This window comes from Passer montanus, unplaced genomic scaffold (genome assembly GCF_014805655.1).
Source record: "Passer montanus isolate IOZ18808 unplaced genomic scaffold, ASM1480565v1 scaffold78, whole genome shotgun sequence".
NCBI lineage: Eukaryota > Metazoa > Chordata > Aves > Passeriformes > Passeridae > Passer > Passer montanus.
Window position 1 is genome coordinate 1,630,543 of NW_024373034.1, and position 13,076 is coordinate 1,643,618.

Consider the following 13,076-nt stretch of genomic DNA (forward strand, 5'->3'; position numbering starts at 1 on the left):
TCTCAGGCCGTATGCACAGCAGCTTGACACATAGGTTTGCTCAGGCAGCTGATGAGTTTCCCTGTCCTCACAGGGGTTTCCAGATGAGGGAGAAGTTGAGAAGTCTGAGCATTCCTCAGGCTCTGGTGTGGCTAAAGCTCATTTTGCTGCTAATTCCAGGGATCTTTGTCCAGGGCGGAAACTCCTGCCTCTCCCTCTTTCTCTCTCAAGAGGGCAAAGGATGTCCTCTGAGGAACGCTGTCCCTGTCTCCTGAGCCTCTGTGTCTGGGAGTTCTTCCTCCTCCCACTTTTCCTCTGGCTCTTTTGGAAAACTGTCCCAGGGCTCCAAGTTGCCAAAGGTAGACTGCTGCTCTTCCAACTGGGCAAGAGACAGGAGCTCGGAAGAGTCTCCTGTCTCTTCTGTGGCATCTTTGGTCAAGCCAAGAGCGCTAAGCATCACTTGGTTCTCTGCATAGACCTTTTGACAGACACTTGACTGCTCTGGGGTCCCGGTGGACATGACGTACCTGCCTTCACACAGGCACAGGGCAAGGCCTCTAAATGGGTCTCCATCGGTTTTGCCACCGTGCTCTTCCTGAACCTCAGTGAGCTCCTCCACCTCAATGTGCTCCAGGTGGTTCCAGGCAGGCTGGGTCCCTGCATGGAGCTGCACGCTGCCTGCACATTTCAGGGGTGGCATGCGATGGCTCTGCCTTGCCACTGACCCTTGCCAGAACCTTTCAGCTGAGCTGTCAGGGAAAGGAGCTTCATGAGCCTTGTCAGCAGCCACAGTGCCCCATGGAAATGGTGGCACAACCTGTTGGTGGCTGCCGGCTACAGGACCTGCGGACTGTGCTCTGCCTCTGGAAAAAGACCCAGAGGAGCTGCTGGGGCTGCTGGCAGAGGAGGAAGGTTGACCCTTGTCAAGCCTGCTCTTGGCTTGTGCTCTTGGAATGGAAATGCCCCAGTCAATAGAGGGCCGTGGAGAGACAGCAAATCTGACACAGACAATCGTTGTGGCCGTGTGACTGTGCTACTGCGGGGCATTGAGTGCCCTCCCTCCAGGCTGTCCTCCTGTGTGTAGTGTCCTGGGAGGCTCCCTGAGATGACCGGTCTGGGAAGCGATTTGTCCCCATGGAGAAGTGTGATGGTTGTCCAGGTGACCAGTAGAGCTGCTTATAGCTGCCTGTGGGTCACCTGAGGAAAGCAGGAGGAAGCAGCTGTCGCGGTGTGGGGGCTATAAGTTCCCAGCCCAGCAACGGCGACAACAAGGGTGTGACAGATCCCCCTGGCAGACTCCACAAGAATTCCAGCCGCCAGCAGATGTTTGGCACAAATGAACAAAAAGGCAGCAGCACAGATCCTGGGGTGGGAACTGGGGTGACTTTATCCAACAGCAAACTCCTTCAGTCTAAGGTCCCAAAACCCTAAACAGAGAGCTGCCACTAGCTTATAAAAAAGGGCAGTCTTGGGGGAGGAGACAATTATTAACCAATTGGGAGAACTGGGGGTGGAACTCAAGGCGGGGAAATACAACCTGTAAACCAATGGAGAATCTTAAGGGAGGGAAAAAGCTTAAGTAAACCAATGGCATTTCAAAGAATACAAAACTGACAGAGAAGGTTCTGGAGGAAAGGGCAGTTTTGGGGAAGGATTGACATCTGAGGAGAGGAGGAGCAGAGCAAATTTTTTAGGGGGAAAAGGGTAGGGACAGGAGGGATTGACAACTTGGCAGGGAGTGGCCAAGCAACAAACAGAAGAAGTGACATTTTACCGAGATGAATAACAATGAGGGAGCCAGTCTAAGTTTACCAACATAAGATACGAAATGGGGAACCTGTGCCACTCCAAGAGAACGGGAAGGAAAACAGAGCAGGATTTCAAAACCACAAATTAAGCAGTAAAATAGGCCAAATAAAGAAAATAAAACCACACCACAGCAGGCAGCTATGTGGATGCTCTCTCCTCTCACATGCTTTCATGGTCCTTGTCTCAAGGCAGTTACTGACCATGGCAGCCAGGCCAGGGTGGGCTCCCAGCTGTGCTCGCAGTCTCTGGGCCATTCCTCCACCCAGGCTGTCCTTGCACTGGCTCCTCCCTAGAACAAGGCCTGGAGCCAGGCCTGGCTGGCGGTCTCTGCCCCCAGCTCTCCTCCAGGTCCCACTGCAGCCTTTCTCTCCATTCCCATCCCTCACCTCTTGCTGCTTGGACAGCAGCGGCTGCCCCTCACGGGACTGAGTGTGGGCGTTCGCTTCCTGTTTCTTGGACATTTTGGCGGTGCTCTGATCAGCACTGGCCAAGATCACCCGGGAGAGCTGCTTTCTCCTGAGTAGCTGCTGCCTCGTGAGAGAACTGCTGTCTCCTCAGAGAGCTGCTCTCCTGAGAGTGACAACACAAGTGGTTTGGCACTACCACAGCACTCTGGGTCAGCGCAGGGACCCGTGTTACAATGGCCTCTGGGCACGATGCAACTGCAGGTCACCAAGGGCTGGTCTGCATGTCCACCCCTTGTCTCAGAGGCCTGGTAATTTCTATGGACATGCCCCTGTCTAAGAGTGGAGGCTTTCCATGTAGACACCCCTTGTCACAAAGGTGTTGTTTAGCCCCTTGCCCTTCTACTTTGGCTACGCTTTTTCCTCTCCCAATGATCTGTTGCTCTCCCTTTTCCCACCTTACTTGTTTCCTTCTTAACCATCCCCAAAGAAGCTTTATGCCCTGCCAAACTGCTTTTTCCACCCAGCCCACTGTATGTTCAACCCTTTGGCCCCCAACTCATGTCAAAAGATAATCAGGACGGCAAAAGCTCTGTTAGCACTTCATCATTAAAAGACAATAAAAAGTGTTTGTTTACAAAGATCAGCAACAAAGGAAGGCCAAGGAAAAAAATCTCCATTCTTTATTGGATGTGGGGTGGAAATATGCTTCAGTCTTCTACAGGCAGGTAAATTCTTCAGAGAACAATCAGCTCCCTGAGACAGCAGGCAGGGTTGAGGAGGAGATGAGAGCCCCTCTAATCCTGTTGGAAGTCATTAGTGACCTGAAAAGCCACTGAGCCACTGACAAGTCTATGGGATTGGCTAGGAGTCGCCCACGTTTGCTGATGGAGTTGGCAGAAGAGCCAAGCCACTCTCACTAAGGCACTCTTCATCCTTTTTTATTATGAGTCCTGGCCAGTCGCCAAGGTCCCACATGGCTGGAGGTGCCACTGTGACATCCATGCCAAGAAGGACTGCAGGGAGGTTGAGGGCAACTCCAGTCCTGTCAGGCAAGGCAAGGTCCTGGAGCAGATCATCAGGAGGGGGATCACAAGGCCCAGAGAGGACACCTGAGGGATCAGGCCCAGCCAGCGTGGGTTTAGCAAAGGCAGGTCCTGCCTGAGCAATGTGATGTCCTTTGAGGAGCGAGTGACCCACCTCAGGGCTGAGGGAAAAGCGGTGCCTGGAATCTTCCTGCATTTAAGCAAAGCTTTTGACTCCATCTCCCACAGCACAGTCCTGGAAAAGCTGTCAGCCCAGGGCTTGAGGAGGGGCACTCTTTGCTGGGTTAGGAACTGTCAGGATGGCCGGGCCCAGAGAGTGGCTATGAATGGTGTCACATTCAGGTGTTTTTTGGTTACTTGTCGTGTGCCCTGGGCCCAGTCCTTTTCAGTGTCTGTCCTTCTGATGTGGACAAGTCATCGAGGCTACCTTCAGTAGTAGATCTGTGATGACACCAAGTTGGGTGGGATTGTCAATGTACTGGAACTTTGGAAGGGGGGGATGTGCACAGGCTGGATGGATGGTGTGAGGCCAGTAGGATGAGGTTCAAGAAGAGCCAGGCCTGGGTCCTACCCTTGTGTCCCAGCAAGCCCCTGCAGTGTCCCAGGCTGGGGCAGAGTGGCTGGGAATCTGCCCAGCGGGAAAGGCCTTGGCAGTGCTGGCTGACAGAGGCTGACCATCAGCTGGCACGTGTCCAAGTGGGCAAGGAGGCCGGTGGCTTTCTGTCATTCTGTGTCAGCTCTAGTGTAGCCAGCAAGACCAGGGTGGTGATTGTCTCTCTGTGCTGGGCACTGGGTAGAAGTCTTCATTCAGTTTTGGGCACCTCATGAAAAGAAACGCGTTGAGGTACCAAGAGTGTTGCCAGAGAAGTGCAGTGCAGTTGATGAAGGGTCTAAAGGGTAAGTCCTGTGAAGAGTTGCTGTGGGAACTGGGTGTATTCAGGGCAAAAGAAGACTCAGGGGGGACCTTACTGCTGTTTACAACTCCCTGGCAAGCAGCTGTAGCCAGGTTGGGATTGGTCTCTATTCCCAGACAACCAGGCGATAGGACAAGAGAAAATTGCCTTAACCTATGCCAGGGAACATTCATGTTGGACAGCAGGAAGCATTTGTTGACTGAAAGGTTTCTCAGGCATTCCAAGGTTCTGCCCAGGGAGTGGTGGAGTCAGCATCTCTGGAAGTGTTCAGTGAACAACTGAATGTGGCACTCAGTGCTCTGGACTTGCTGCCCTGGTGGTGTCCAGTCAAAGGTTAGGCTCAATAGCTTTGGAAGTCTTTTCAACCTTAATGTTCAGTGATTCTATTTTTAAGATCCCTTCCAACCCAAACCATTCTATGATGCTCTGAATAAATAACAAAGAGTAATTGAACTTAAGAGGAAAAAAATAAGAAAGATATGCTGGGTCATTCAGAGACCTACATGAGTAATGAATCAATAGAGTGTGGAGGGAAGCTATGTCATAAATGTAACACCAGTCTGTGCCTAAAGTAAAGGATAAACCTTCTGTATGCACAGTCTTAAAGCATAATAAATGGTGGACATTGCTGGAGAAAAATGAACTGGAACAAATTGATAGCCTAGATGGCAATAAATCATGGAAAGAGGGTGTAGCAAGCCAGTGTTCTGCAACCGCTATGGTGTGAATTGCTCTATAAAATGACTTGGGGAAAATGGTACCATTTCTCACTTTTTTGCAGTTATTTGGTTACTAACAAATAAAAGTGTTTTGACCTCCTTAATAGCCATCCCCTTGGTGGTCTGTTAGGGATCTAAGCATCAAACAGAGTGTTTGTGTGGTAAGTGTATGAAGAAAATGCAAGATTTTTTGAAGTACAGATTTAATGCTAATGCACATCCAGTGATCGTTCATTTTAAGTCACTGGATGTCATTAAAATGTATGTAAAACGTCACAGTAACACAAACCACAACCAGTTTCTGCATGTATTCATCTTCAGAAAAGAGAAAACAGTTAATTGAGGGTGTGTGTCCAGATCTATTAATTATGAGATGGTTATCGAAAATAAGAATGTACAAAAACAGTTACAAAATATGCTCAGGATGTTGTTTTTACTTTGCACTGTTGTGTATTGTGCCATGTTGTGTTCTATATGTTTTTTCATTTCTTTCTTGTTTCCCTGCAGGGTGAGCCAGGACTTCCAGGATTGCCTGGCACTTCAGTAAGAATTTTTTTTAACTTTTCCAGACTTTTTAGCATTATTGCATGAGAAGTAGAAATGCAGGTTGGGAGGATCTCACTGAGAGATGTTAAATACTTTTTTATTATTTTTAAGAAGTTTTTAAAAGTGAAGACTTTTGAAGAAGTCATGTAACAGGTTCCAATGAGGAGATGCTCAGATACAATTTTGGGAGATTGTGAATGAACGCATTGCCTCAAGTGCATCAGACAGAGCAATGCTGTGACAGGACTATGAGGTTTCTGACAGTTGTTGAGTTGATTCCAAGTGGCCTTTGGTACATAGATCCTGGGCAAGTTATAAAGGCAAATGAAATTTCAGTATTGGGTAGCTGAGTGTCTTTGACATGGACTGAGTGTAAGAGTTGGGGCAGAAGAAAAAGGCAGTTTCTGATGGGAGAGAAGGATGATCTTCCCTTAGCTCAGTGGTGGAATAGTAAGACAACTAGAACTTGATGTGCTGAAATTCAGGAAAGCACTCATGAAAAACTTAAACTGAAAAAAGAAGAGTGGGGCTTATCTTTATTGTGGCACTAGATTAACATCCTCTGTGTGTCTCCCTCTGCCTTCAACAATGCCTTCACTGATGCCAGACACATCTCTGGCAAGGATGTAAGGATGTCCAGAGACTAGTATCATCTGTATGAAGAGGTTAGCTCTGGGTGAATGGAGAAGGATTTACCACTAAGTATGCAGAGGAGAGGTCTAGAACTGAGTTCAGTATGGGCTGGTAACAAAGCAGTTAGGGAGCATCCCTTTGACTGTAAAAAAGAAAAAAATTAAAAGAATAAGAGGTTCCCTGTAATCATGGAAAGTCAGGAGTCAATTCCCTTACTCAGAATGTGGTGGAAAGCAAAGGAATTAGAAAACTATGAAAAAAAACCCAGGCTATCTGGGTAAGAGCATTTTGCTGTCCTGTTTAAATGTGATATTAATGATGGGATAGCAATTACCAAGAAATTTTGAAAGATGTGTATAACATCTGAAAATGAGTTTAACTGATGGGGCCATATCCCAAACCAGTCTGCCTGTTATGTGATTCCTTCTGTATTCAACAGATCTTTGTTGTTTAGAATAAAACAAGATCTGGGGAATTCACTAACTTATTTATATAATGAGATAATTAATTAAGTTCTTACTGTTTATGCAGCCACCCAAATCTCTTCACAGGTGAGAGAAAACCTTGTGTTGGTCTGAGCTCTTTAAATAGAAAGCATCTCCCAGCCTGCAACAGGATTTGAGGAGCTGTAGGACTTACCATGCAACTTGAAGGAACAGCAAGGGGGAAAAAATACCCTCTGGGGTCCCATGATACCTCTGGCACCTTTTGCCTTGTATTTACTTTTTCCATCCTTTATGACTCTGCATTTCTATTGCAGGTGCATGCTGAAGGCCTAAAAGGAGAGGAAGTAAGAGAGATTCAATATCTCTTCTTTCATTGCAAGGATATTTTAATGTAATTCTGTTCCTTGTTAGGTTAGATTTTGCTTTAAAATAATACTTTAAAGGGAAGGTGGATGGAAGCATTATCAGGACATTGAGAAATAAATTTTCCTATTTACGGTGGGGAAAATAATGAAAAAAGGAAAAAGGGCAATGTCATTTTCAGATGTGAATCTTACATCAATGAGAAGTATGAATTCTAGAGTCAGGTATGCAATTATCTAAGGACAGGGATGTACTAACATTAATGTTAACCAGTATTTGATTTTTTGCCTACTTTGTCTCTGAACCTGGGCTCTCAAATAGGGGGGACATACCCATTGTGTCAGTCTGTTAGTCCTATGTATAACATATATATGTATTTAGATTTTGATTTTTTTATTGGTAGATCTGTAATTTGCATTTAGCTGTTACTTAATACAATTGTATGCATCATGTAAATGATACTTTAAAGCCTTTCAGAGCTCTGTAGGCTTGGGGGAAATGCTGGTGGAAGCTGCTTATGCAAGAACTATTCTTTTCCACCACCAAACCCCAACCCAGAGTGTTCTAGTGGAATATCCAGGATATTCCAGCCTCTTCAGTAGAGTCACTACCTTTGAAAAACAGAGAAGCAGATATGGATAAGTGCCTGTTGAGTGTGGGTGGATCAGTCTGTCGGCAGCCCAGTGAGTGCTGATAATTTGAGTAGCCAGAGATTAAGGTGAAAAACAGCTGGTCTCTGTACTGGTTCTTCAGGACTTGTGGGGGAAGTGGTGGTATAGCTCCTGTAAAGACAGACAACGTGTCTAATGTGCCCATGCACATTTTCATAAAGATATTTTAACACTTTTTTAAAAAAAACCTTAAACGTCCCTGTAGGGAAAGCCTGGGCCACGAGGACCACAAGGCCAGCCTGGACTTCCTGGACCTCCAGTAAGTTGTTTCTCTCCCTACTTGCAATTTCAGAAGCTGAAACTCAGGCTGGAGTGAGGCATATGAAAATCTTATACATTATGTAGGCTCTAAAATATTTAAATAGTGCCCACAGCCTCCAGTTTCCTTCATTGCTGAGAGGAGGTGTCGTGCTGTGGATGGCCTGTCTGAACACAGGGAAGTGACAACCAGGACATGGGCAGACTCTGCCTTAAGGCTGTTATCATGCAGAACCTGACCATTTTTCTATTTCTAATGTCCTGAAGAGCTGTATGGGCATTCAGCACATCTCAGAGAGGCACTGACTGATAATTTGTGAGCTGTCATGTCATGAAGGTTAGGGAGTAGGTGCTGTCAAAGGGGTTGGTGTTATGCCACAAGGTTGTGGTTGAAATACTTTCAGGATGAAAACTAAGAATTGAGTATGTGTTTCATATATTTCAACACAATTTTTACCAACATTCTTACTTCTGACTTAAATTGTAGCCTATTCTAGTTATATTTTATGACCCAGCTCTGCAGGATGTCTCAGTTCAGACTGTCACTGCTGCCTCATTTGCAAACACTCTGTGTTTCCTCTCTTTTGAATTGCTTGTTGTGTTCCACTGTTGATTGGCTTTTGTAAAATTGATGGCATTGTGAAGGTGTGCTACTTAAATAAATCTGGTTTGAATTATGCAATTTAAATATAGTTGTGTGCTCTGTATTTAATCAGGGCATTGTCACTTTATCTTGTTTACTCATTCTCTTCTGCTCACAGGACAACATAATCATCAGGTAAGAGCTGTCTAGGTAGCCATGCAGTAATGGTAGCACAAAACAGTTAGGAAATCATATATAGTTCACTAGTTTTTCTAATTGTATTAACTTTCTAAATTTTCTCAATTTTAAAGGGAGAGCCTGGTCTGGAAGGCAAGCCTGGACTCCCTGGTTTGCCAGGTCAAAGGGTGAGTTGCTTCTTTTATTTAATCTGAGTCTCAGGAGACTTGGGACAGCTTTGTTCAATAAGGTTTGCTACTTTCACCCATCTTATATATACTTGTCTACTTATATAGGAATCCTGAGGCCCAGATCTTTACCCATGCTCCTTATTCATGGTCCAGGAATTTTCAGTACATCTTGGAGCTGACAGGTTGAATGCAGTGCAGGTTCTTTCTTGCCATGTGCTCTCCTGTATTTATCTGCTCCTTACTGCTAAGGGGTTGCTTGATATGACTCTGAGTGTGCAGAACCACTACCAGTGTGGTCAGTTTGAAATTTCAGAGAAATTCTGTTGTCCTGGAAGTCAAGTGAGTGTAAAGATTCTTGCAATACTTAGTATTTTGTGTTCTGTTTGGTCTGTACTCAGAAAGAGGACCTTTCTGAGTCCTTTCTTTCTTTACCTCAGAAAGTCTTTCTTTCCCTAAAAATGGTAGCTGGTGTACCATTCTCTGCCAGGAGCTTAGTTGTCCTGTGCATGAAAAAATATTGGATTTTTTCTGACGTGGAATTATGTCTTCACATATTTAAGTACTGCTAGAAGGTAAATTTTATAGTGGGCCTGATATCATTCCACTCATACTCTGACCCTGCTTTTCCTTGCTTGAGCCTGTTGAAGAACATCTCATGAGACAACACAGAATCAGAATATCCTGAGGTGGAAGGCACCGATCAGGATCATCGAGTCCAAATCCCGGCTCTGCACAAAGCAGTCCCAAGAATCCCACCATGTTCCTGGGAGTATTGTTCAAATGCTTCTTGAACTCTGTCAGGCTTGGGGCTATAATCACTGCTGTAACCACTGCCCTGGGGAGCCTGTTCCAGTGCTCAGCCACACCTGTGTGAAAAACCTTTTCCTGATATCCAGCCTAAATCTCCCCCAATTCAGCTTCATGCTGTTGCCTGAAGTCTTGTCACTGGTCACCAGAGAGAAGAGATCTGTACCTGTCCCTCCTCTTCCCCTCACAAAGAAGCTGTAACTGCAAGAGGTCTCTCCTCAGTCTTCTCCAGGCTGAACAGACCAAGTGTCCTCAGTCACTCCTCATAAGGCCATTCTCGTTGCTTTCCTCTGGACACTCTCTAAATCTTTGTGTTTCTTATATTGTGGCACCCAACACTGCCCCCAGGACTCAAGGTGAGGCTGTCCCAGTGCAGAGCAGAGTGGGACAATCCCCTCCCTTGCCCAGCTGGTGATGCTGTGCCTGATGCTCCCAAGACAGGGGTGACCCTCCTGGCTGCCAGAGCCCTGCTGAATCCAACTTTCCACTTACCATGACCCCCAGGTCCCGTCCCACAGCTGCTTTCCAGCCTCATTCCCCAGCCTGCACATCCAGGGTTGCCCCATCCCAGGTGCAGAATCTGGCACTATGGATTCACACCAGTCCCCATACAGTTGGTGATTGCCCAGTGCATTTGTCAAGGTCTCTCTTCAGGGCCTCTCTGCCCTCAAGGGAGTCGACAGATAAGAGTGGAAGTGAGATACCTGCTTAGCATTTTTGGAGGCAGTCATTTGGGTCTCGGTACTGTTGTTTAATGGGTCACTTTTTAAAGTAGCCACAGAGACTTGATATAGTTCACCATATGTCAAGGTCTCTCTTCAGGGCCTCTTTGCCCTCAAGGGAATCGACAAATAAGAGTGGAACTGAGATACCTGCTTAGCATTTTGGCTGTCACTTGGGTCTCAGTACTGCTGTTTAATGGGTCACTTTTTAAAGTAGCCACAGAGACCTGATATAGTTCACTCCTTAAAGGAGATAATGGGGTTTGCCTGCAGTGCTTTGAGTCAGCACCAGCACAGTTTTCAGCCTGTGTGAGAACCTGTGAGCACAGAAGGGTGATGAGCAAACAACAGTACAGGGAAAAAAATATACACCTTCCTAAGAGGTTTTCTACAGACTGTCCATTGGTCTGAGTGCTGGTAAACTTAGCTGTAAGCATGAATTTTAGGAATCTTCTCCTTGGGAAGATAGTGCAAGCAGTCTATATGAACACCTCAGCGGAAAATAGCATTTACTTGCTTTCTTGTAATTTCCTAAATGTTAGAAAATATCACTTTAGCAAATAACTGCACTGCTTTGCTCCTAAATTGTTAAGTTAGGAATTACCCTGGTTTTAAAGCCTACTGTGAAACATTGTTTCTTGAATAAGATTAATAGAGTATATTAGCTGGGTAAAGGACAGTGATCCATCAGGATTTGCAAGAGGACAGAAAATGCTCCTGTTAATGATCATTTGATTACAGATGTCATTTGATCTGTTCTGTCTTTGAATTTTTCCCTGGACTCTGTTGTGTCTAGCTAGTTAGACTTCTCCTAAGGGTCTTTATTAGTCACCAACCATCTTAGATGAATAGGTATATTTTTTTAATTAAAGGCCATTATTCAATGACTGAATTCATGAGATGAATCAAAGTACTGGGCTTGGTGGATCTACACAGATCCCATCTTGGGACAGGAGATAACAATTCCAACCTGAACCAAGCAACTGGGTTGTGTTCATTTTATTAGTCAAAAGTGTCTGGAAGCTGATGTCTGCATTTTGACAATGATACCCTGACATCAGGAGCACACTGTGTGAAGAAAAATGCTCTGCTATTCTCATGTGACCTGTAAGACCTTTGAGTGACAGACAATACTATCCTGATTTTATTAAAACTGCCTGAAAAAGAACTCTGAGAGTCTGCTTTCACTTTTAGGATGGTTTTGTGGTTTTCTTCCCTCTTCCTGTCCTTCTTTTTCTTCTGTCAAATTGAAGAAAATTGAAGTGCTTTGGTTCTGCTCTTAAGTCTTTGATACCTGATGTACTGAAATATTTGTTGGAAATAAAACCAAATTTTTTTCTTGATAGGTACAAAAGGTGCAGGCTTATGACACGCTCCTGGAAAACACACATTTCTGTGGCCAGTAGTTCCTCTTAAGTGTACTCAGTAATTTGGATTTCAAGAATTTGCCTCTTTTTAAAATACTACAATTTCATTCAAGTGACTGAAATTTCAGAAAGACACCAAGAGAAAACATTTATCCTGCAGCAATCTTGATGTAGGAACTGTTTAGACCATTTTGAGTGTCGATATGCTGGACTGCAGCTTAGTTTTATAAAATGACATTGATAAAATCTGTCCAAGTTCAAGGCACAATCAGTACAAAATAAAAAATAATACAAGAGTCTCATGGGGTAATAAGAATAAACTTTTGAAAAGAAAAATAATGGAAAATGTATTTATAATATAGTAACATTTAATAAATGCACTTCTCCGTGTTTGAGACTCAATGTACACAAGTCAGGCAGATAAGTAACAAAAACAACACCACCACCACCAAAATAATAATAATAATAAAAACGAATATTAGAAGTTTAAACTGGGAACTCCTGGGTTCAGGGTGCACTCTCCACCCAGAGCAGCAGTGTTCAGATCACTTGTCAATGCAGTAAAAGTTTGTCCCTCTCAGCTGTCCTGGGAGATATAAAGTTAATAGGCTGCTGAGTTCTTCCTGTGTTTGATGGTGGAAGAAATACAAATATTTGACTTTCCATTCTTCACCCATCTCTCACCTGAGTGGACTGTTGCATATGATTTTCCTGTTCAGGCCAATCAAAACTTGAATTTGGAAGTCAACACTATCTCACACCTCTTCTCTGGGTATGAATTTCTCTGGATTTGAACCGTCTTAGGCTCCCAGAATCCAAGGGATGGAGAGAGTTGACTGGTAATTCCAAAGTGAAATGAATAAATAATCAAGGAGAGAGAAGAATAATTTTCTTTGCCCAGAAAATTAAGTAGGCTGTTTGGAAGGAGCCAGTCTCAAGGTGCAGTCTCTCTCAATGTCCAGAAGTCCTTGTAACCCTTTACTCTGCCACAACTGCCCCAGTAATCATGATCTGGCCAACCCTGGTGGTATTTTCATGCTCAAGCTATGGAGTGCTCTCACTTTGAAATTTACTGGTGTTATCTAATGCATATGGAGACTGTAAAAGGCTGTTAGGAGCCTTCAGGGAGCTCAAACATTGAGTAACATTGCTGGATTTCTTCCAGTTTGTCTAGTAATGCAGAGGTAAAGAGACCAGATGAAATGGGTAATCCTAGTATGCAATCCAGGCTACAGGAGAAACAAAATTGGCATTTATGCCAGCAAAATCATATTCATTCACAACTGAAGATGTTTTCTGCATACTTTGTACCAAATCCACCTGAGTTCCTGGGCCAAACCTCAGAGAAAAACATGCTAAGAAAATATATGTGTATTCTGGCTATTGAACAGCAAGATGAGAAACAGTTTTGGGCTGTGGTACCTTTCAGAATTTCTGTTTC

The 13,076-nt window shown here is 44.6% G+C and overlaps 1 protein-coding gene across 2 annotated transcripts in view; it reads left to right on the top strand.

The window, feature by feature from the left end:
• Positions 1-13,076, top strand: part of COL22A1 (collagen type XXII alpha 1 chain) — a 238,530-nt gene that overhangs the window by 136,828 nt on the left and 88,626 nt on the right. For both annotated transcript variants that reach the window (XM_039731540.1, XM_039731541.1), the window contains exons 20-23: positions 5,379-5,414; positions 6,811-6,840; positions 7,736-7,789; positions 8,683-8,736. In XM_039731540.1, coding sequence (XP_039587474.1) covers positions 5,379-5,414; positions 6,811-6,840; positions 7,736-7,789; positions 8,683-8,736 — 174 coding nt within the window. The remainder of the gene's footprint in view (positions 1-5,378; positions 5,415-6,810; positions 6,841-7,735; positions 7,790-8,682; positions 8,737-13,076) is intronic.